Below are 25926 nucleotides of genomic sequence, written 5' to 3' on the forward strand. Positions count from 1 at the left end.
TTTTAGTGCCTCTCGCTAAAGGGGCGGGGGCAACTTCTGATTGATAGAGCCTCCATATTCAGGGATAAACGCTAACAAGAAGGACTTGGCAGATAATAAGATCTATACTACACTAGTCGTAAGCAGAGACTAGTGCCTCTTCTTCCCTGCAAAAACAGGCTACAAAGTGTGGAAAGCCTGGGTTGAGAGGTCCAACTAAATGATAGGCGCTGAACAGTCACCTTGACAACAATTGACTCCCACCCCCGCCTGATTAAACTGGAGGCTCTGACTGTCAGAGCCTTTCCCAAAGCTTTGCACGGAGTGGGGATAGAGTGGGGATTTCCCAGCTCTTTGAGCCTCTTACTCCCCAGGCAGAAGCAGTTGCAGCCTTATAGCTGGATCACCAGGCTGCTAATTCAGAAAGGGGGGACTAGGAGAGAGAATCCAGGAAAGCAAACTCTCTCATCGTTGGACCCTGCAAATGCCAACAAGCCGTGACTAAAGCCAATTATATGACATTGCCATAGAATCCCATCAACTGCAATCCCTACCTAAGTGTGACACAGGGGCAGAGCCTGGGGTACAGAGTCACCGACCAGGAAGAGGGAGATAAAAGAAAAAGGAAGAAGTTAACCTCTCAAAATCAAGAAAAATCCACAGACTTTACAACTTGATCCACTAATTTTTTTGTTGTTGTTGTTTGTTTCTTCTGTCTTATTGCCTTTATTTCCTCCACATCGGTCCTTCTATTCTCTGCCCATCTTATGCTTCCCCTTTCTTGAACTACACTACCCATGAGTGTTGCATTTTATTTCTCTTCTTCATCCTCACCCTCCTTTAAGGTTATACTCCAAAACACTTAACTCTCACTCTCTCCTCTTTTGTTTTTTGTTTTTTTTTTATTTTGTTTTTTTCTCTTCCTATTTTATTTCTTCCTTCGTTTTTCTCTTTTTCTTATTTTTTCCTTTCTATTCGTTTTTTCTTTTCTCATTTTACTTTCCTCCCATATAATCCTCAATCACGAACAAATTAGTTAATTTGGGACTCAAGGCTTTTTTTTTGGCTTTATTTCTCTGTTTTCCTTTTGTTTTTATTTTTTTTCTTGTTTGTTTATTTTTGTGGCATTTTGGGTCCTCCCAACCCAAGGTCTCCATTGTATTTAATCTTCGCTCCACTTAATACAACAGATTTTTACTTATTATTTTTATTTTTTTCTTCTTTATTATTCTTTTTTGTTCCTTTTTTCTGGTTCCCTCTTATCCCTCTCATTATTTCTCTTAGTTGACCATCACTTACAAGCAAATCATCTTATGCTTGTCTAAGATTTTCTTCCTTTTTTTTTTTTTGCATTTAGTAGGTCCCTACTCCCTTTTTTTGCCCCTTGAACTCTTCACCCCAAATCAGGCCCTCCATTATAGGCACGATATTTCCCTGAGGAGGGAAGAGGAGGGAAAGAGAAGAAAGAAAAAAGGGGGAAATAATAAATTATTACTGTTTTTTTGGGGGGGTGTTTTACCTTTTTTTTTTTCTTTTTTTTTTCTTTTTTTATTTTTTTACTTTTTACTCATTATTCTAATTAGTGCTATCAACAAGACCACCCTCAGATGCCGATAAGAAAGAGGAAATCGAATATTATGGAAACAAAAGAAAGAGAGGTAACACAAATAGATGTGGAAAAATCTATGGAGAAAAGACTTAACATATTGGAAGCCTTGGAGCTAAATGACAGAGAATTTAAAATAGAAATCTTAAAAATACTCAGAGACATACAAGAAAACACAGAAAGGCAATATAGGGAGATCAGAAAACAACTCAATGAACACAAAGAATATATTACCAAGGAAATTGAAACTATAAAAACAAATCAAACAGAAATGAAAAACTCAATTCACGAGCTGAAAAACGAGGTAACAAGCTTAGCTAACAGAACAGCCCAGATTGAAGATAGGATTAGTGAAATAGAAGACAAACAACTTGAGGCACAACAGAGAGAAGAAGAAAGAGACTCAAAAATAATAAAAAACGAGAAAGCCCTACAGGAATTGTCTGACTCCATCAGAAAGAATAACATAAGAATAATAGGTATATCAGAGGGAGAAGAGAAAGAAAATGGAATGGAGAATATACTCAAACAAATAATAGACGAGAACTTCCCAAGCCTGTGGAAAGAACTAAAGCCTCAAATTCAAGAAGCAAACAGAACACCGAGTTTTCTTAACCCCAACAAACCCACTCCAAGGCACATCATAATAAAGATGACACAAACCAATGACAAAGAAAAAATTCTCAAGGCAGCAAGGGAAAAGAAGAGTACAACATATAAAGGAAGGCCTATTAGATTATCATCAGATTTCTCAGCAGAAACTCTACAAGGTAGAAGAGAGTGGACCCCAATATTTAAAGCCCTGAAAGAGAGGAACTTTCAGCCAAGAATACTATACCCATCAAAGCTATCCTTCAAGTATGAAGGAGATATAAAAACATTCACAAATACAGAAAAGATGAGAGAATTTATCAACAGAAAGCCCCCACTCCAGGAAATATTAAAGGGGGTTTTCCAAACAGATTCAAAGAACAAAAGAAAACAACACCACAAGTAACAGCTCCACCAAGAACACAATAAAACCAAACTTAAACTGTGACAACAAAGGAAAAAAAGGGGGGAGAGGATGGAGATTAACAGTAGCAAAGGACGATGAAGTGCAGAAATACTCATAAGATAGGGTACTACAATGAATATGGTAGGTACCCTTTTCATTACTTAATGGTAACCACCCTTAAAAAAACCACCACAAAAACACTAGACTTAAAAAAGGTAGCAACAGAGGAAAGAAGTATGGAACACAAACAAACAAAAACAAATGATAGAAAAACAAAAGAGAAGAATCAAACTAGATACAAAACTAACAGAAAGCAATTTATAAAATGGCAGTAGGGAACCCACAAGTGTCAATAATTACACTAAATGTAAATGGATTAAACTTACCAATAAAAAGACACAGAGTAGCAGAATGGATTAAAAAAGAAAATCCAACTATATGCTGCCGACAAGAAACACATCTAAGCAACAAGGATAAAAATAAATTCAAAGTGAAAGGCTGGAAAACAATACTCCAAGCAAACAACACCCAAAAAAAGGCAGGTGTAGCAATTCTCATATCTAATAATGCTGACTACAAGACAGAAAAAGTACTCAGAGACAAAAATGGTCATTTCATAATGATTAAGGGGAAGTTGAATCAAGAAGACATAACAATCCTTAATATATATGCACCAAACCAAGGAGCACCAAAATATATAAGACAGCTACTTATTGACCTTAAAACAAAAACTAACAAAAATACAATCATACTTGGAGACCTCAATACACCGCTGACGGCTCTAGATCGGTCATCCAAACAGAGAATCAACAAAGACATAGTGGCCTTAAACAAAATACTAGAACACCTGGATATGATAGACATCTACAGGACACTTCATCCCAAAGCGACAGAGTATACATTTTTCTCTAGTGTACATGGAACATTCTCAAGAATTGACCATATGTTGGGCCACAAAGACAATATCAGCAAATTTAGAAAAATTGAAATTGTACCAAGCATATTTTCTGATCATAAAGCCTTGAAACTAGGCCTGACCTGTGGTGGCGCAGTGCATAAAGCGTCGACCTGGAAATGCTGAGGTCGCCGGTTCGAAACCCTGGGCTTGCCTGGTCAAGGCACATATGGGAGTTGATGCTTCCAGCTCCTCCCCACCTTCTCTCTCTCTCTCCTCTCTCTCTCTCTCTCCCTTTCTCCTCTTTAAAAAAAAAATGAATAAAAAATAAACAAATCTTTAAAAAAAAAAAAAAAAGCCTTGAAACTAGAATTCAACTGCAAAAAAGAGGGGGGAAAACCCACAAAAATGTGGAAACTAAACAACATACTTCTAAAAAATGAATGGGTCAAAGAAGAAATAAGCGCAGAGATCAAAAGATATATACAGACAAATGAAAATGAAAATACGACATATCAGAATCTCTGGGATGCAGCAAAAGCAGTAATACGAGGAGAGCTCATATCACTTCAAGCCTATATGAACAAACAAGAGAGAGCCGAAGTAAACCACTTAACTTCACACCTTAAGGAACTAGAAAAAGAAGAACAAAGACAACCCAAAACCAGCCAAAGAAAGGAGATAATAAAAATCAGAGCAGAAATAAATGAAATAGAGAACAGAAAAACTATAGAAAAAATCAATAAAACAAAGAGCTGGTTCTTTGAAAAGATCAACAAAATTGACAAACCCTTGGCAAGACTCACCAAGGAAAAAAGGCACAGGACTCAAATAAATAAAATCCAAAATGAAAGAGGAGAGATCACCACAGACATCATAGATATACAAAGAATTATTGTAGAATACTATGAAAAATTATATGCCACCAAATACAATAATCTAGAAGAAATGGATAAATTCCTAGAACAATACAACCTTCCTAGACTGAGTCATGAAGAGGCAGAAAGCCTAAACAGACCAATCAGCAGGGAGGAAATAGAAAAAACTATTAAAAACCTCCCCAAAAATAAAAGTCCAGGCCCAGACGGTTATACTAATGAATTCTATCAAACATTCAAAGAAGACTTGGTTCCTATTCTACTCAAAGTCTTCCAAAAAATTGAAGAAGAAGCAATACTTCCAAACACATTTTATGAGGCCAACATAACCCTCATATCAAAACCTGGCAAGGATGGCACAAAGAAAGAAAACTACAGACCAATATCTCTAATGAATACAGATGCTAAAATACGAAACAAAATACTGGCAAACCGAATACAACAACATATTAAAAAAATAATACATCATGATCAAGTGGGATTCATCCCAGAATCTCAAGGATGGTTCAACATACGCAAAACGGTTAACGTAATACACCATATCAACAAAACAAAGAACAAAAACCACATGATCTTATCAATAGATGCAGAAAAGGCTTTTGATAAAATACAACACAATTTTATGTTTAAGACTCTCAACAACATGGGTATAGAAGGAAAATATCTCAACATGATAAAGGCCATATATGATAAACCATCAGCCAACATCCTATTAAATGGCATAAAACTGAGGACTTTCTACCTTAAATCAGGAACAAGACAGGGTTGTCCACTCTCTCCACTCTTATTTAACGTGGTGCTAGAAGTTCTGGCCAGAGCAATCAGACAAGACAAAGAAATAAAAGGCATCCATATCGGAAAAGAAGAAGTAAAGCTATCACTTTTTGCTGATGATATGATCCTATACATCGAAAACCCGAAGGACTCCACAAAAAGATTATTAGAAACAATAAACCAATACAGTAAGGTCGCAGGATACAAAATTAACATACAAAAGTTCATAGCCTTTCTATATGCCAACAATGAAATATTAGAAAACGAACTCAAAAAAATAATCCCCTTCACGATTGCAACAAAAAAAATAAAATACCTAGGAATAAACATAACAAAGAACGTAAAGGACCTATATAATGAAAATTACAAAGCATTGTTAAGGGAAATCGAAAAAGATACAATGAGATGGAAAAATATTCCTTGTTCTTGGATAGGAAGAATAAATATAATCAAAATGGCCATATTACCCAAAGCAATATACAAATTTAATGCAATTCCCATCAAAATCCCTATGAGATTTTTTAAAGAAATGGAACAAAAAATCCTCAGATTTATATGGAACTATAAAAAAACCCCAATAGCCAAAACAATCCTAAGGAAAAAGAATGAATCTGGGGGCATTACAATACCTGACTTTAAACTATATTATAGGGCCACGATAATCAAAACAGTATGGTATTGGCAGAAAAATAGACACTCAGACCAATGGAACAGAATAGAAAGCCCAGAAATAAAACCACATATATATGGTCAAATAATCTTTGATAAAGGGGCCAACAACACACAATGGAGAAAAGAAAGCCTCTTCAACAAATGGTGTTGGGAAAACTGGAAAGCCACATGCAAAAGAATGAAACTCGACTACAGCCTGTCCCCGTGTACTAAAATTAATTCAAAATGGATCAAAGATCTAAATATAAGACCTGAAACAATAAAGTACATAGAAGAAGACATAGGTACTAAAATCATGGACCTGGGTTTTAAAGAACATTTTATGAACTTGACTCCAATGGCAAGAGAAGTGAAGGCAAAGATAAATGAATGGGACTACATCAGAATAAAAAGTTTTTGCTCAGCAAGAGAAACTGATATAAAAATAAACAGACAGCCAACTAAATGGGAAATGATATTTTCAAACAACAGCTCTGATAAGGGCCTAATATCCAAAATTTACAAAGAACTCATAAAACTCAACAACAAACAAACAATCCAATTAAAAAATGGGAAGAGGTCATGAACAGACACTTCTCCCAGGAAGAGATACAAATGGCCAACAGATATATGAAAAGATGCTCAGCTTCATTAGTTATTAGAGAAATGCAAATCAAAACTACAATGAGATACCACCTCACTCCTGTTAGATTAGCTATTATCAACAAGACGGGTAATAGCAAATGTTGGAGAGGCTGTGGAGAAAAAGGAACCCTCATTCACTGTTGGTGGGACTGTAAAGTAGTACAACCATTATGGAGGAAAGTATGGTGGTTCCTCAAAAAACTGCAAATAGAACTACCTTATGACCCAGCAATCCCTCTACTGGGTATATACCCCAAAACCTCAGAAACATTGATACGTAAAGACACATGTAGCCCCATGTTCATTGCAGCACTGTTCACAGTGGCCAAGACATGGAAACAACCAAAAAGCCCTTCAATAGAAGACTGGATAAAGAAGATGTGGCACATATACACTATGGAATACTACTCAGCCATAAGAAATGATGACATCAGATCATTTACAGCAAAATGGTGGGATCTTGATAACATTATAAGGAGTGAAATAAGTAAATCAGAAAAAAACAAGAACTACATGATTCCATACATTGGTGGAACATAAAAATGAGACTAAGAGACATGGACAAGAGTGTGGTGGTTACCAAGGGTGGGGGGAGGGAGGACATGGGAGGGAGGGAGGGAGAGAGTTAGGGGAAGGGGGAGGGGCACAGAGAACTAGATAGAGGGTGGCGGAGGACAATCTGACTTTGGGCGAGGGGTTTGCAACATAATTTAATGACAAAATAACCTAGACATGTTTTCTTTGAATATATGTACCCTGATTTATTAATGTCATCCCATTACCATTAATAAAAATTTATTATAAAAAAATATATATATATAAAAAAAAAGAAAAAGAAAAAGTAATGATAGAAAATTTCCCAAACCTGGTGAAGGAAACAGACATGCAAGTCCAGGAAGCACATCCAGTCACAAAAAAGATAAACCCAAAGAGTTCCACACCAAAACATACCTTAATTAAAATGACAAAGGCTAAAGACAGAGAGAGAATATTAAAAGAAGCAAGAGAAAAGCAGTTAGTTACCTACAAGGTAGCTCCCACAAGACAACTGTCAGCTGATTTCTCAACAGGAACTTTCAGGTCAGAAGGGATTGGCAAGAAATATACAAAGTGATGAAAAGAAAAGACCTACAACCAAGATTACTCTATCCAGCAAAGCTATCACTTACAATCGAAGGACAGAACTTCCCAGATAAGAAAAAGATAATTCTTCAGCACCAAACCTGTATTACAAGATATGTTAGAATCTACAAATAAATAAATAAATAAATAAATAAATAAATAAATAGGAAAAACAGAAAAGCCCTGGTCAGATGGCTCAGTTGGTTGCACTATTGTCCCAAAGCACAGAGGTTGCCAGTTAGATTCCCAGTCAGGGCACATACAGGAACAGATCACTGTTCCTGTCTCTCTCTCTCTCTCTCTCACTAAAATCAATCAATAAAATTAATTTTTAAAAAGGATCAAAAGTATGAATAATATAATGGAAATAAATACATATCTATCAATAATTCCTTTAAATGCAAATAGATTAAATGCTCCAACCAAAAGACACAGAGTGGGCCCTGGCCGGTTAGCTCAGTGGTAGAGCGTCAGCCTGGCATATGAAAGTCCCAGAATTGATTCCCGGTCAGGACACACAGGAGAAGCGCCCATCTGCTTCGGCACCCTCTCCCTCTTCTTTCTTTCTATCTCTGTCTTCCTTGTCCACAGCCAAGGATCCTTTGCAGCAAAGTTGGCCTGGGTGCTGAGGATGGCTCCATGGCTGCCCTCTCACACGCTAGAATGGCTCTGGTTGCAATAGAGCAACGCCCCAGATGGCCAGAGCATCGCTCCCTAGTGGGTGTGCCAGGTGGATCCTGGGGAGTCTGTCTCTCTGCCTCCCCACTTCTCACTTCAGAAAAAGTAAAAAAAAAGACACAGGGTGGCTGAATGGATGAGAAAACAAACCCATACATATGCTGCCTACAGGATACTCACTTCAGATCAAAAGGCCCACACAGACTGAAAGTGAAGAGATAGAAAAAGATATTTCATAAAAATGGAAATGAAAAAAAAAAAGCTGGGGTAGCAATACTTACAGCAGACAAAATAGACTTTAAAACAAAGGCTGTGCCCTGGCTGGTTGGCTCAGCGGTAGAGCGTTGGCCTAGCGAGCGTAGGACCCGGGTTCGATTCCCGGCCAGGGCACACAGGAGAAGTGCCCATTTGCTTCTCCACCCCTCCGCCGCGCTTTCCTCTCTGTCTCTCTCTTCCCCTCCCGCAGCCAAGGCTCCATTGGAGCAAAGATGGCCCGGGCGCTGGGGATGGCTCTGTGGCCTCTGCCCCAGGCGCTAGAGTGGCTCTGGTCGCAACATGGCGACGCCCAGGATGGGCAGAGCATCGCCCCCTGGTGGGCAGAGCGTCGCCCCTGGTGGGCGTGCCGGGTGGATCCCGGTCGGGCGCATGCGGGAGTCTGTCTGACTGTCTCTCCCTGTTTCCAGCTTCAGAAAAATGAAAAAAAAAAAAAAACAAAGGCTGTAACAAGTTACAAAGACAGACCCAGCAACTCCACTTCTGGGTATTTATTTGAAGAAATGTAAAACACTAATTTGAAAAGACATATGTATCCACATGTTCACAGTAGCATTATTTACAATAGCCAAGATATAGAAACAACCTCACTGCCCATCAATAGACAAATGGGTAAAGAAGTACCTACATACAACGGAATATTACTCTGCCATAAAAAAGAATGAAATCTTACCATGTGCAATGTTAATGGACTTAGAGGGTATCATGCTGAGTGAATCAAGTCAAACACAGAAAGACAAATGCCATATAATTTCACTTACATGCAGACTCAAAAGGACAAAATAAATGAACAAACAAAACAGCAATCAGACTCATAGATACTGAGAACATTTTTGACTATTGCCTGAGTGGAGGAATTTTGGAAGGCGGGGTGAAAAAGGTGAATGGATTAAAAAGCACATATTGGTAGTTACAAATTACTATATTTCCCCATTTATAAGAGTCCCATGTATAAGATGCACCTTAATTTTGGGGCCTAAAATTTGAAAAAAAATGTATTACATAAGTTATTAAACTCAATTTTATTCATCGTAAAATTCATACAACTCATGAGCTTTTCCTCATCTGTGTCTGATGACAAATCACTGTCTTCATTCATACATTGCCTCATCCTCAGTTCCATCTATAGCATTTGAAATACCACACTTCTTAAATGAAAATCTACAACCACTGTATAAGACACACCCAGTTTTTAGACCTCAAATTGTTCGAAAAACAGCACATCTTATACATGGGGAAATACGGTAGTTACAGGTATATCAAGTACAGCATAGGGAACATAGTCAACAATATTGTCGTAAGTATAAATGGTACTAGATGGGTACTAGATTTATCAGGATGAACACTACTAAGTTGTATAAATGTATAATCAGTGGATTGTACACCTGAAATATATCATACATCAATTGTAATTGTAAAATAAAAAATTATTTAATACAAATGCTATCATTCAAAGACTATTTTTTCACAGAAAATTTAAAAATGCAAATAAACTTACTGTGTCGCAATGTAGAACAATACCCTTCAAACTTTCTGCCCTTTCTTTTTCTTTTTCAATTCTCAAGTTCTTAGAGAAAAATGGCAACACACCATCTACTACATTCCTTCTACTATGTCCATTACCTACAGAATTACCTAAAAATATAAGAAAAGTTATGAAGCAATGTCAAAGTTTCAGTAATTGAATAACTGTTTTTTGCTGTTCAAATTATTTTATTTATTTATTTATTTTGCATTTTCCTGAAGTGCAAAGCAGGGAGGCAGAAAGACTCTCGCTTGCACCCACACAGGATCCACCTGGCAAGCCCACTAGGGGGCGATGCTCTACCCATCTGGAGCATTGCTCATGTTGCAACTATAGCTATTCCAGCGCCATAGAGTCATCCTCGGTGCACAGGCCAACTTTGCTCCAATGGAGCCTTGGCTGTGAGAGGGGAAGAGATAGAGAGAGAGAGAGAGAAAAAGGAGAGGGGGGGTGGAGAAGCGGATGGGCACTTCTCCTTTGTGGCCCGGAATCAAACCTGGGACTTCCACATGCCAGGCTGACGCTCTACCACTGAGCCAACCGGCCAGGGCCAAATTATCTTATTAAACTTAATATTAGCATTCATATGACAAATATAGCAATTTGCATACAGGAGAAAATAACCAACAATTTAAGGCAACAATAAATGTGCCAAACTGCTACCATACAGAGAATATCTAATTCTCAAGCATCTAAAAGAGTACAATCTTTGTAATACACAACCAAGAAATCCAGACTACAGTATTTTTGTTGTTTTTTACTATAGTATTTCTAGTAATATCAGTGTCCTCATATATTTAAGCTCTTTTTTGCACGCTCTCCCTCTTGGGAGCATGTCTGTAAGTGTCCCGTGTCCCGTCCCCCCCCCTTGAATACCTTTGCCTTTCTTTCTCCTAAGCTCCAGGGATCCTTCTTCTGCCTCTGTAATGTGTTCCCTGAGCCTACACAGTCAAGCTGGCTCACTTTAATACCTCCGTAACTTTCTAAACTTTCTCTTATAATTTTGAGGGGAAAAGTCTTCTGAAAAGTTTTAGACTTTCAAGATTTGAAGGAAGGCCTGGCCAGGTAACTCAGTGGATAAGGCATCATCCTGGCATACTGAGAGCACAGGTTCAATCAATGAGTACACAACTAAATGGGACTAAGTGGAACAACAAGTTGATGCTTCTCTCTACCCCTTTCACCTACTCTCTCCCTTCCTTTCTCTCTCTCAATGGAATTTTTTTTTTTTTACTTAAAAAAAGACGAGGAGATACTTGCTAAATCATATCAAAGAAATGAGTATTTTTGCACAAATGCAAAGTCACGTAGAATTTAGGAACAAAGCAATCATATCAATACTTACGGGTCCCAGGTAGACAAACATCACTGCCCTCCTCAGACTCTCTGTGGGCCGTTTCAGAATCTCCTGAAGTGCATGCGCCATGGGAAACCAGAGAGCTGTTATTTTCTGACTGAGATTTATAGTTTAAATTCCCATTGTCATTTGCCTGTTGAAAGAGTATCTTAGCTTTACAAATTTTTTAAATTAAAAACAAACATTTTGAGGGGTAAGATATCGGGAGTACAGAATGTCTGCTTTATAGAAGGATTCCAGGTAGTTAATGTAAAAGGAATGGGACAAAGGAATCACCCCCAATAAAACTGTTTTTCAGAGGCCTCAACAATGATACTAAATGATACTAAATCCAGTTCATGAGAGGCTGCTCAGGAATCAGAATGCTCACGTGGCCCTAAGGTACATCCCACAGACTACTTACTGACAACAGAGAAGGAAAGAAAGGCACCTTCACAAGGAGCTATCTGCCTGACACGTTAACCAAGCTAATCACACACAGCATCACCAATAATGGGACAAATAGTCTCCTGAGTGATGCAATGAGAGCTACACATGACCCACGTTTAATCTTAAACTGTTCATGAGAAAAATGTTTAATCTGAATTCTTGCCAAAGGGAAAAATGGGGTAATTTTACAAAACAGGTCTAGATTTTACAAAACAGACTGACATGACAGAACAACTCCAAAATCAAAGAGAATGAATAAAGAAACATGACAATCAAATGCAAATGTAAACTTTGGTTAAATCTGAACCAAAACAATAAAAATAAAGGACATTTTGGAGGCAACTGGGTAAATCTGGATGTGAACCTGTACACTAATTTAAACTGTGTCAAAGTTAGATAACAGAACTAAAAATATGTAGAAAAATGTTCTTATTCACAGGAAATAAATACTGAAATATTAGGTTGAACTGTCATATCTGAAAGTTACTTTCAAATGATTCAAGAATAAAGTGTTTATAGAGGAACAAAGAAAATGCAAAGATGGCAAAATATCCTGATGTGGAATATACAGACGTTTAGTGTACTATTCTTTTAATTTTTCTGTAGGTGATGAAGAAAGGTAAGAAAAAGCAGGAAATGTGTTTCTCATCAGTTCATTCTGGGGAAAAATAGTCTAGAGAAAACCAAAAGCTTAAGTTTTATGTTAACATCCAAAGATACCAGTAAGTAATTTTCTAATGTCAAATTTCTGAAGAACCTTAACAACTGGAACATACCTGACTGGGATCACCTACAGGTAACTTAAAATCTTTTTCTGGGGGTTCCTGTCCTTCCAGGTCTTCATATATCATTCCTGGAATTGCCAGTTGCTCAAAATAAGCCTCCAAATGATCATCATAAAACTCTTCATCATCAATATCATCATCTATTAGTAAAGGAAGAAAAATAGAACAGGTTTTAAAGTAGTGACTAAACCATAATTTGATCAAAAGGTTGAGAAGACATATGGGTCAATGCCCTATGCAATTCTGCATAACATTTGAGGTGAAAAAACTTAAAATTTCAGTCTATAAATCATTATGAGCATTCCAATACAAACTAAATATTTAACTCTTTGATAGGACAGCACAGAAATGCTATATACTATGAATATAAGTCAGGGTGTAATAAACGTGGCATTAACGATCAGTAGAAAAAAGACAGGTTATTCAGAAAATAAAGTAGCAAATGAGTAACTATCAAAAGATTTCCTCAAAAAATTAAAAATGAAAAAAAAAATTAAAAATGGAACTGCCTTTTGACCCAGCAATCCTACTTCTGGGAATATATCTTAAGAATCCTGATACACTAATTAAAAGAATATACACACCTGCCTGACCAGGCGGAGGCGCAGTGGATAGAGTGTCAGACTGGGATGCAGAAGGACCCAGGTTCGAGACCCCGAGGTCGCCAGCTTGAGCGCAGGCTCATCTGGCTTGAGCTAAAAGCTCACTAGCTTGGACCCAAGGTCACTGGCTCCAGCAAGGAGTCACTCGGTCTGCTGAGGCCCCCGGTCAAGGCACATATGAGAAAGCAATCAATGAACAACTAAGGTGTCGCAACAAAAAACTGATAATTGATGCTTCTCATCTCTCTCCATTCCTATCTGTCTATCCCTATCTATCCCTCTCTCTGACTCTCTCTCTGTCCCTGTAAAAAAAAAAAAAATATATATATATATATATATACACACACCTCTATGTTCACTATAGTGTTACTTATAATACTCAAGATCTGGAAACAGGTCAAATGCCATCCATAGATGAGTGGATAAAAAAGCTGTGGTATACACAGAGGAATACTACTATTTTTCTATTAAAAATAAAAGAAATCTTCTCATTGGCAACAGCATGGATGGACCTAGAGAGTATTATGCTAAGTGAAATATGCCAGTCAGAAAGACAAATATGACATAATCATACTTATATGTAGAATCTAATGAACAAATTAAACCAACACACAAAACAGAAACAGAGACATGAATACACGGGACATACTGACAGCTGTCAGAAGGAAGGGGAGTTGGGGGACTGGATAAGAGAAAATGAAAAGATTAGACAAAAAAATATATGTATATAATAGACACAGACAATAGACAATAGGGTGATGATAACCAGAGGGAAGAGGGAAGAGGGATGGGGAGTAGGTGGAAGGGGAGGAAAATGGGAACAGAAAGAAACTTTGCTTGGAACAATGGGTACCCAATACAGTGTGCCGATGGTTTAATGAGTTGCACACCTGAAAACTATACCCCAATAAATTCAATATTTTTTTAAAAAAAGGATAGAAATGCCCATTATAAAAGTAAAAAATTCTAGGTGAACTAATAATTAAGTGTAAAATGAAACCTCAAATAATATCTGATCTTGAGGAAGGAGGAATTAAGGAAAAATAATATAACAAAGTTAAACACTAACAGGTATGATTAAAAATATTCAACCTCTACAAAAACCAGAAAGTTAGAAATAAACAAATAAAACTGCACTGGCAGGGATTTTTCTTTTCCTCTGGAAGTAAATTTTTAATGTTTTAACAATCGGCCTGACAGAGGCCAAACAAAACTAGAACACTAATCACTAGTAATGGTATTGTAAGTCAGTACTGCCTTTACAGGTGGATAATTTTGCAATCAATACTAAGCTCCCTTAAAATACTCATAACTGCCTGACTAGGTGATGGTGCAGTGGATGAAGTGTCAGCCTGAGTCTCTGAGGAGCCGGGTTTGAAACCTTGAGGTCACTGCTTGCGAACGGGCCCATCTGGCTTGAGCACAGGGTTGTTGGCTTGAGAGTGGGAGCATACACATGACACCATGGTCACTGGCTTAACCAAGGGGTCACTAGCTCAGCTGGAGGCTCCAGGTCAAGGCACATATGAGAAAGCAATCAATGAACAACTAAAGTGTTACAACTATAATTTGATGCTTATCTCTCTCCCTTCCTGTCTGCCCCTGTCTATCTCTCTCTCTCACACATACACACAAAAAAATACTCGTAACTTCTGCCTTCTTTTATCTCCAAGACTCTAGCATACTAAAACAAAGAACTGTATAAATTCAGGTAAAAAATTCATCTACAGTTCCATCATCGAAAAATATCTAAAATAACTTTAGCAACAAATTCTGTCCTGAATTTAGTTTCTATTTATCCCACTCAGTCCATTAGCCTGGCCTTCAAAGCTATAAATAATCTGATCCCTGCTTATTTTTCTGGATTATTCCCCAATTTAGACTCCTACAAAAGTTGTAAACCTGCCACACAAAATCATTGGCTGTTCTCCAAACAGATGGCCTCCTACCATCATCAAAACAGGGCCTTTTCCTGTAGTTGTTCCTGCTTACTGAAATGTACTTCCCTTACCATATCTACATTAAGGCCTATCACAGGCCTTTTCAAGAAAGGAGAAACTATATCCTCCTTCAGTAAAGCTTCAGATACTTCCTCAATCAGAATTAATTTGTTACCCTCCCATGATTCCTGCATAATTTATACTGTTGAGAAACACATAATACACTTGGATGTTTAGCTGTGCATATCTTTTCTTACTTTGCAGGTCTTTTAGGAGGAGAAGCTAAATATTTCATGGTTCCTCTAATTTCTTAACATAGTGATTTATACTGAGTGGAACCTGGGGTTACTACTTTGTGCCCTTGATACTAAACTCAGGGATAAGCATAATCATAGCAGGATTGATACACAGAAATATTTTTAAAATTCCATCACTAAACAGAAGTGGCCATTTGAGAGCTGACAGGGAAGGAAGTAAAGGAGAAGGCAAAGAAAGCTGACATAAGAACTACTGCAACCAAGAAGCCGAAAGTCATGGAGTGGCAAGGTAAGAACTAGGAAAACACAAATTCCTTTACAGTACCAGAAGAATCATCCAAACTTGTCAGTGACATAAGTTTCTCATTTTCTATTAAACTAGTATGGCTTAATTCATTGCTTGGATTCTTGTCTTCAAAACGTTTTCCAGCATCAGCAACAATCTATAAGAAATAAAATGCATGTAAGAAGAGCACATTCACTGCTTTGAAGACCGTAATACAGGCTGCAAGAAGGACTGCCACTGTGCTCAGTACTTGTAATTCAGTTTAGGCAATGAAGGCCTAGTTGTTTTATATACGTTAATAACTTTCTTCCTATCCCAGTGCCTCCTCCCTCCCTGGAATCACCCAATAAGACATCCTTAAATTCTAATATCTCTTGACAGGAGACCTAGAAATATAGTCAGTATACTAATGCATAACTGAATTTGAAAAACACAGGCTTGCAATAGGAAGTGAAATAAATCACAAAGTTGGATTCAGCAACCTACAATAGAACAATCAATTGCAACCTACAATAGAACAATCAATTCCCTGCTCCTCAACCCAGAGACCATCTTACTCTAAAGACACTTAGAACCAGAATAAAATGTAACATTTCTTACTTAGTGTCAGTTTTATTTCACAATATTATATATTAAACAATACCACCTTAAAAATTAGATTGCAAAATGCACACTAATTTTTAATATTAAAACATGGGCTCTCTTTCAAAAAACAGGTGGGGGACTCAATGCAACTGCACACTTGTACAGGACAGTGCTACTTTGTGCTCATATGTAGAGGGCACCAGGGACTACTGTTGTGGAATATAAGCTGAGTGTTGAAATTTTTGATACTAAAAAATTAAGGAAAAAGCTTACGAGAGGGGATTCTAAGATGGCAACAGAGTAGGCAGATATTCCAATTGTCACTCCCAGAACCAAATTGGATTACAAATTAATTTAAGAACAATCATTTTGAAAAATCAACTTTGGACTAAATGGAGTCTAAAACCAAGGATCACAGAAGACACAAGGAGACTGGTAGGAAAGGCAGAGACGCGGAAAGACTGCCCTGCTCCCAGGAGCGAGCTACGCAGGACTCTCATTGCAGGGAAGTTCACCCTGAGTGCGAAAGGTCCTAAGCCCCAGGCCCGACACCCTAGCCTAGAGCCTCAGAGCCTAGAAGAGGCAGTCACACAGCATTTGGCAGTGAAAAAAAGCTGGGGGTTCTGTCTGCAACAAAGAGATGGAGCTTTTGGAAATGCAGGCACTGTCTTAAAGGGTCAGCGCAGAAAAAAAAAAATCTTGTTCACAGCCACTTACCTGGGGCTTCAGGGGGAAGGAGGGATGAGAGGACTAGAGTTGCGTAAAGAGAGCGCAAAGTTGGAGGACCAGGGAAAGACATTGTCGGAAATAGCCACCTGAACCTTGATGCTGAGTCATTCTTCAATATCGCAGTCACCATCTTTCTTAGGTAGAGCAGCCCCCTCCCTGCAGCATCAGCCTGGGGGAAAGCAACTACCCCACCTTCGGGAATCCTTCCTACCCATTCTATGGAGCCTGGGCAATTCTAAGAAATTAGCCAGGAAGCAGGGAACATGTCAGCGGCTCAGTTTTCTGGCATTAAGCCAGACCTCCCTCCCACACACATATTCCTAAGTCTATGACTGTGCTTCTGCCTCATGGGAGACTCAGTAGAAACTGTCCAGAATGTGGACTGTGGGCACACCACACTTTTGGGTCTCAGAGGACACACCCATCATACTACTGGGGCCACACCCTACTGAGGTCTTTGATAAAAGTCTGGACAGACTGACACCTGGAGCCAAGAGGCAGAGACGCACTGACCACCCTTCCAAATCCCTGAATTGCCACAGGCTTGGGATTCTACCAGAGGTCTTTCAGTGGCCAAGCCCAACAAGCAGTCAGCAGAGAGAGGCTGCAGGAGGATGGACACAGGGAACTTTGGCCTTTTAAGCGACCTTGCCCAAGGCCCAGTATGGGTAAAAGCCAGCATAGGTGTGCAGCTTGGTATTTTCATGGGTACCTGGACCCAACAGACACAGCCATAAACTCTGGATTGCTTGTAGCTCCAAGAAGGTTGCTGAGGGTTATTCACGGGCAGTGTCTCCCACTGGTCTGCACTGGGCTCCCTCCAGGAAGGCCCAGGGTTGGAACATCCAGTGGCCAGCTGCGAAGAGCATCGGTTCAGAACCTAACAACCCTTGCTAGTTGGGTATCCTAAGGAAGGGCTCCTCACACCTAGCCCAGGTGAAGTGAGTTCAGCTGGCACTGGCACACCAGCTCGTGTGCATTGGATATGGTGGAACTTCACAGCCAGTTGGCCCATGTACTGGTACCCTGCCCCGCTGGTCTAGGTTCCACAGGGGAAAGGGAGAGAGGCTTGGAGCAAGGACAATTAAAGTACGGGTCCCTGCAAGCCTTCTGTTGGGTTTGGTTGAGGGGCTTAGCCACTCTCTGGGGTGGCAGTCAGCCTGAGGAGAGGGCTCTCTCAGTCTTCCTTTCTGAGACCAGTGGCTTACCAGCCAGAAGAACTTCTGCTGAAGGGACTGTCAACCATACTCAATCTGAACCTGTTGCTCATATTGTTAGGGAGAAATAAAATTTGAGTATTCTGGCCCTGGCCGGTTGGCTCAGCGGTAGAGCGTCAGCCTGGCGTGCGGGGGACCCGGGTTCGATTCCCGGCCAGGGCACATAGGAAAAGCACCCATTTGCTTCTCCATCCCCCCCCCCCTTCCTCTCTCTCTCTTTCCCTCCCGCAGCCAAGGCTCCATTGGAGCAAAGATGGCCCGGGCGCTGGGGATGGCTCCTTGGCCTCTGCCCCAGGCGCTAAAGTGGCTCTGGTCATGGCAGAGCATCGCCCCCTGGTGGGCAGAGCGTCGCCCCTGGTGGGCGTGCCGAGTGGATTCCGGTCGGGCGCATGCGGGAGTCTGTCTGACTGTCTCTCCCCGTTTCCAGCTTCAGAAAACGAAAAAAATAAAAAAATAAAAAATAAAAGAAGATATACATTCCCATGTTTATTGTAGCATTGTTCACAATAGTGAAGATCTGGAAACAGCCCCAATGTCCATCAGTGGATGAGTGGATTAAAAAGTCGTGGTACATATATACAATGGAACACCACACAGCTGTGCAAAAGAAGGTAATCTTACCTTTTGCGACAGCATGGATGGACCTGGAGATTATTATGCTAAGTGAAATAAGCCGAGCAAAGAGAAATGTGAGATCATATGATATGTGGAATCTAATGAACAAAGTAAACTGAGGAATGAAACAGAGGCAGAGGTGGCATTACAGTGAGCAGAGGGACAGCTGTAAAAAGAAAGGGGGGCCTGACCTGTGGTGGCACAGTGGATAAAGCATCGACCTGGAAATGCTGAGGTTGCTGGTTCGAAACCCTGGGCTTGCCTGGTCAAGGCACATATGGGAGTTGATGCTTCCTGCTCCTCCCCCTTCTCTCTCTCTGTCTCCTCTCTCTCTCTCTCTCTCTCTCTCTCTCTCTCTTCTAAAATGAATAAATAAAATAAAAAAAATAAAAAATAAATAAATAAAAAATAAAAATAAAAAAAAAAGAAAGGGGAATGAGGGGATGGGATCAGAGAAGGTGAAGGGATTAGTGATGTTATATATATTACATAACACATATATACAGATAACAGGACAGAGGGAAGGGGAAGAGCGAAGTAGGGGAAGGGGCAAATGGGGGTTTGTGTTTAGGGGGTTAGGGTGTTACATTGAGTGGAACACTTGAAACCATACTAACACAATAAATTAGAAAAAAAATCTTTATGAGAAATAACATTATATAAACCACCTCTGACTTTTGGGTTATGGATGCTATTGAGAAATCCATCCACAGTGCCATGCTTGGTGCCTTATCTAGGCCAACTGAACCAGAAAGACCCTGAAAAACATCCTTATTCTGCTAACGTGCTACAGTTCTTATAGTTTACGTGATGAGACCTACCAAAACATACTTCCTTCCAAGGCTTGGCCACCAAGACAGTCAAAGCTAACTCAGTCCAATGCAGCTGAAGCTCCCTCTGGTTATTTAATACACTTATTTTCCTCCTGCTCTCACTTCTTCCTCTGCTCTTCATCAATTGTCTCTTCTATATCTGCTTTGCTATTTTCCAGTTTCATGGTCCCTCTCTTTTATTATCAATGATTTCTAATGATTTTAGGAAGTCAACTTTTCAACTGAAAATAAATTACCTATTGAAGGGAAAAGTTCAATTTAAACCTTTAGAAACCATCTTTTCTAAATGTTCAAATAAATTATACTTTCTGACTCAATTTCAATTTGACTACACCTGCACTTCCTATAGAAAAAGCACCTCTCACATTCAAAGTTATTAGTGGTTTCATACAGGGAGCAAGCTATGGAAGCAAGGGCCAGCAAACATTCTCTCTACTGGGTCAGATAGTAAATACTTCAGGTCTTGCCAGCATACTGTCTGTCACAACTTCTCAAATCAGCTGTCATAACCATAATCAGTACAGAAACAAATGAACATGGTTGTGTTCCATGTTCAAAATAGGTAGCGTATTGCATTTGAACAATAAGCTACAGTTTGCCAATCCCTGGCATAGGGAAATAACTCTTACTTTCAACCCTTTTGCAATCATTCTATAAAAACTATCTTAAAAAGACTTACAAAAGTAAAACAAATACTATGGAATACTACTCAGCCATAAGAAATGATGACATCGGATCATTTACAATAACATGGATGGACCTTGATAACATTATACGGAGTGAAGTAAGTAAATCAGAAAAAAAAAAAACTGAGATGAATCCATACATAGAAGGGACATAAAAATGAGACTCAGAGACATGAACAAGAATGTGATGGCAACAGGGGCGGAGGGTTGGGGGAGGGGGGTGGGGTGAAGAAGGAGAGAGGGGTTAGGGGAGGGGAGGGGCACAAAGAAAACCAGATAGAAGGTGACAGAAGACAATTTAACTTTGCGGGAGGGGTATACAGCACAAATGTCAAAATAATCTAGAAATATTTTCTCTCAACATATGTACCCTGATTTATCAATGTCACTGCATTAAATTTAATAAAAAAATAAAAAATAAAAAAATAAAAAAAAAAGTAAAACAAAAATTGCATCTCCTTTTTATGTTTTTAAAAGTAATTAGTTTACATTTTTTAAATAAGTCTCATAAATACTATAGGCCTAAAATCCCAGTTCACTGTTTATGTTTATACTGTTTACCTCTTCAAGACCACTTCCTTTGAGGAGCTTATGTATTTTTACTTCATAAGGTGCTGGTGGTGTTGACAGTCACATTCCTCCGTCTGTGCACATAGACACTGACGTACATGTACACATACACAGAGACACACACACACAGAAGTGAACCAAGGTCCACCTCATAAATCAGTGTTTTATCTTGACACACCGTTTGGTTCAGTGATTTACACAGAGAAGACATATGACCCAACATAGTTCATGACAGTTGTCCTGTTTCTTTGCTTTTCAGTTTTAATTTACCCCATAGAAAAATCACTCTCTTCTTTTTTGATCACAAATGTTAAGAGTTATCAGCTTGGGTGACCTATAATTGAAAATAGTGTCCCTCTCATTCAACAAATTATTAACTATGTACCAGGCACTCAAGATACACTAAACAAAACAAAGAGAAGCTGTTACCCTCATGTAGCCAACATTCTAGAAGGAACCAAAACAAAATGAAGTAGAGCAAAGCAGCAGCCAGTTCTAATAACACAAGAAACCAAGGAATACACAGCCTCTGGACCAGTACGGTACTACTCTTACCTTGGAGTTTTGCTCTTTACAAGTATAAGACTTCTATTATCAGTACTACTTAGCACTTATATACATGAAATAGGAACATTCACTCTCTTAATAATTCTAGAAATTGTTAACACAGATATAAAAGATTACCTTGTTCTCATTATTCGTCCATGATCGTAAACAAAAATCAATAGATGAGTCTATTTAAGGAAACAGAAACAAAAACTGAAACCCAGTTATTTTTATCAACTAAATACCCAATATCTAAAAATAGCAAATTAATGAACTAAAATATTTTTCCCTTTAAATAGAACACAGCACTTTTAAATGATGCTCTGAAACCCATCATTGGTCAGTTAAAAAATTATTAGAATATCACCCTGGCCAGTTAAGAGTGTCATCCCAAAACACCAAGGTTCCAGGTTCAATCCTTGGTCATGACACATATGAAAAGCAACCAATGAATGAACTAAGTGGAACAACAAATGAATGCCTCTCTCACTCCCCCCACCATCTTTCTAAAATCATAAATAAAAAGACTGAAAAAATTTACTAAAATGGGAAGCATAAAAATATACACATGCCCCAAACACTTGAATATTAACCTAATCAACCTTTACAGCTAGCATCTGCTGCCTGACCCGTGGTAGTGCAGTGGATAAAGCACTGACCTGGAATGCTGAGGTCGCAGGTTCAAAAGCCCAGGCTTGCCTGGTCAAGGCACATATGAGAAACAACTAGGAGCTGACGCTTCCCACTATTCCCATCCCCTAACCCCAATGCCTTTCTCTCTCTCTTAAAAAAAAAAAAAAATCAATAAAATCTTAAAAAAACCAAACCCTATGACATCGGATCACTTATAGCGGAATGGTGGAGTCTTGGTAGCATTGTGCGGGGGTGAAATAAGCGAATCAGAAAAAAACAGGAACTGCAGGATTCCATACATTGGTGGGACATAAAGGCGAGACTAAGAGGCATGAACAGGAGTGTGGTGGCTATGGGGGGTGGGGGGAGGGAAGGAGGGAGAGGGGGAGGGGGAGGAGTACAGAGAGAACTGGATGGAGGGTGGCGGAGGACGATCTCTATTCGGGTGGTGGGTATGCAACAGAACTAGATGACAAGATAACCTGGAAATGTTTTCTTTGAATGTATGTACCCTGATTTATTGATGTCACCCCATTAAAATAAAAATTTATTTATTAAATAAATAAATAAATAAAAACCCTAGCATCTGCTTTAGAGAGGACATCCAAGATAAACAAGAAAATGACACCCTTGAGTAAGCAAATATGTAGAATCCAAATACTGGGGCAATCTACAGGGTTACTAACCTAGCCTATCTCAACAAGTACTGTCTTAAGAGACACAACAAATGTACCATTAACAAATAATCTTTCTTGGACTAAAATTCAAGCAAGCCGAGATAATCAGTATATTGAATATAGACTAGAGTACTATACAATAATAAAAGGATTAAGTTTGTTAGTGGTCTTAATAGCACTGTGGTCATGTAAGACAGTGTCAGTAGTGAAATATGTACGAAATGTCTGAAATTTTTAAATAACAGGAAGAAAAGTAATAAAAAACCAAACGAGATGAATCTTACACTAACTGAAACTGTGGGATAGGTACATGGAAAGTTTCATAAAATTACCCTCTGGAAGTGTAAAATTCAGTGGTTTTTAGTATAGTCACAAGGTTATACAACCATATTCACTCCAGTTCCAAAAGTTCCAGAAAAAACACTGTACCCATTAGCAGTTACTCCCCATTCTGCCTTATCCCCAGGCCCTAGCACCACTAATCTACATTCTGTCTCCATTCATTTGCCTATCATGTATCTACAGATTAACCCAGGGGTAGTCAACCTTTTTATACCTACCGCCCACTTTTGTATCTCTGTTAGTAGTAAAATTTTCTAACCGCCCACCGGTTCCACAGTAATGGTGATTTATAAAGTAGGGAAGTAATTTTACTTTATAAATTTTATAAAGCAGAGTTACAGCAAGTTAAAGGATATAATAATTACCTACCAAGTACTTTATGTCGATTTTCACTAAATTTGGCAGAATAAATCTTTATAAAACAACTTCCTATAGTTAAATCTATCTTTTTATTTATACTTTGGTTGCTCCGCTACCGCCCACCACGAAAGCTTGAACGCCAACTAGTGGGCAGTAGGGACCAGGTTGACTATCACTGGATTAACCTATAAACAGAATTGTATGATATAATATGTGGCTCTTTGTGTCCATCTTCTTTTATTTAACATGTTTCCAATATTCATCCATATTAGAGCTGTAATATTTCACTCCTTTTTATGGCTAAATACTACTCCACTGTATGGACATACACTACATTTTGTTTATGCATTCATCAGTTAATGTAAAAGATGCACTGTATTAGAAATAGCTTCTTTGTCTTGAACATAAAGTGTGCTGTGGCTATAAGATAGCATGTTTTCCAAAGGAAAGAATATTTCAGCTTAATCAATAAAGAAAATTAAGAGATTAAGAGATATTTCCCTATAAATGACTATAAATATGTAAATGTATATTAATAAGTAAGTGTCAAACCAAAACATTTTCAGTTTCATTAAGAAATAATTTCTTGCCCTGGCCAGTTGGCTCAGTGGTAGAGCATTGGCTTGACGTGTAGATGTCCTGGGTTAGAAATAAATGGGCCTGACCAGGCAGTGGCGCAGTGGATAGAGCATCAGACTGAGATATGGAGGACCCAGGTTCAAGACCCTGAGGTCACCAGCTTGAGCACAGGTGCATCTCTGGCTTGAGCAAAGCTCACCAGCTTGGACCCAAAGTCACTGGCTAGAGCAAGGGGTTACTCAGTCTGCTGAAGGCCCGCGGTCAAGGCACATATGAGAAAGAAATCAATGAACAACTAAGGTGTCGCAATGAAAACCTGATAGTTGATGCTTCTCATCTCTCTCCGTTCCTGTCTGTCTGTCCCTATCTATCCCTCTCTCTGACTCTCTGTCTCTGTAAAAAATAAATAAATAAATAAATGAATGTCCAACTACGATAATACCTATCTAGGGCACACGGCTGAAATGACCATCTGCTTCTCTACCCTTCCCCTGCCCCCCACTTCTTCCCCTCCTGTATTGATGGCTTGATTGGTTTGAGCATATCAGCCTCGGGGTGCTAACAGTGGCTCCATGGAGGTCCTGCCTTGGGCGCTAAAAATAGCTTGGTTGGGAGCATGGCCCCAGATGGGAAGAGCATCGGCCCCAGACAGAGGTTGCAGGGTGGACCTCAGTCATGGCACATGGGGGAATCAGTCTCTGTATCTCCCCTCCCCTCATCACTTAGAAAAGAAGAAAAAAAAGAGAAGGAAGAATTTCTTATACTTTAGTACCTTGTACTCGTTCCAGTGGTAAAATCCTAACACCAGGATCTTGACTCTGAAAGGATTCTGCAGGTTTAGCCTCCTCTTCTTTGGTTTTCTCTGGATCACTGGGAAAGCCTGACTCTTTGAGGTCAGCATCTGACAAATGCTGACTTTCTTTATGGTTCTTTCTCCTAGAGACAGAACTTTTATTAGGGAACAGAATGATTATAAAATGTTAGTTGCCTTAAGTGAATCTATAAAATATCCATTAATCAAAAAGAAAAAATACGTTGAAAAGAAACATTTCTGGTATCAGCCAGAAACAACAACTGGTAACACTGTGGGTACTCCTAGGGACTGCATCATCATTTTGGGACCGGTGATGGCCAATCTACCAAAATCAATTATCTTACTGCTACTGTGCCTCTCAAGTGATAAAATTAGGATGTTTTCCTTTACCAAATATCTCTGAATCTATCACATCTAGAGGAAAATGTCAGCTTTCTAGCAACATGACTTAAAAGATACTAGTATAGTTGCCAAATAGCTAATTTTCTGAACTACTAAATGCTTTGTAAAAGTTTTCCTGTTTGCCCCTGCACTGTTCTTGTCCCCATCTTTCTGCCTCTGTTGTTTTATGTGTGGATGAAAACATTTTTCTCCCAATCTGCTGTGAAAGCTCTTGGGTCGGGCAGCTCCTAGCCACTTCGCCAGCAGGAGAAAGTGTAGGGATGGAGCTGCAGGAAAAAGCCACGAATGCAACCAATTTATCACATGACCAACTAATACCTAGGACCAGCTTAGATTTGTCAGGATAGATGAGAAGAAAATAGCCCTTCCAGATATTCCAAATTCTAACCCTTTTGTGCCTAAGGCAGCTCCACAACTCTAATTTACTTCCCAGTTCCTCCACTTCTTTACTGGGGTTGCAACACGTAATAAGCCATCAGCTTAATCCCAAGGTGCATTCATAGGCAGATATATGAAATTTTCACCCCATCACACAGAAGCTGATAAAAGAAGGGGCAGGGGTAGGTGGAAAGACTATAAATGGATGCAAAGTAATGTGGTAGAGAAGACAAAAGAAAAAGAAGTAAAGGCAGCAAGATGGTGACACAAATAAATAAAAA

At 39.0% G+C, this 25926-nt stretch overlaps 1 protein-coding gene across 5 annotated transcripts in view; it reads right to left on the bottom strand.

Moving 5' to 3' along the window:
* CEP192 (centrosomal protein 192) overlaps window positions 1-25926 on the bottom strand; it is a 161769-nt gene that overhangs the window by 116151 nt on the left and 19692 nt on the right. For 3 of the 5 annotated variants that reach the window (XM_066246799.1, XM_066246797.1, XM_066246800.1), the window contains 6 exons: window positions 24824-24999; window positions 21599-21648; window positions 15719-15836; window positions 12586-12734; window positions 11369-11513; window positions 9997-10133 (listed from right to left, as the gene is read on the bottom strand). In XM_066246799.1, coding sequence (XP_066102896.1) covers window positions 9997-10133; window positions 11369-11513; window positions 12586-12734; window positions 15719-15836; window positions 21599-21648; window positions 24824-24999 — 775 coding nt within the window. The remainder of the gene's footprint in view (window positions 1-9996; window positions 10134-11368; window positions 11514-12585; window positions 12735-15718; window positions 15837-21598; window positions 21649-24823; window positions 25000-25926) is intronic. The other 2 variants (XM_066246798.1, XM_066246801.1) reach the window with 2 other exon arrangements.

Source organism: Saccopteryx bilineata, chromosome 11 (genome assembly GCF_036850765.1).
Source record: "Saccopteryx bilineata isolate mSacBil1 chromosome 11, mSacBil1_pri_phased_curated, whole genome shotgun sequence".
NCBI lineage: Eukaryota > Metazoa > Chordata > Mammalia > Chiroptera > Emballonuridae > Saccopteryx > Saccopteryx bilineata.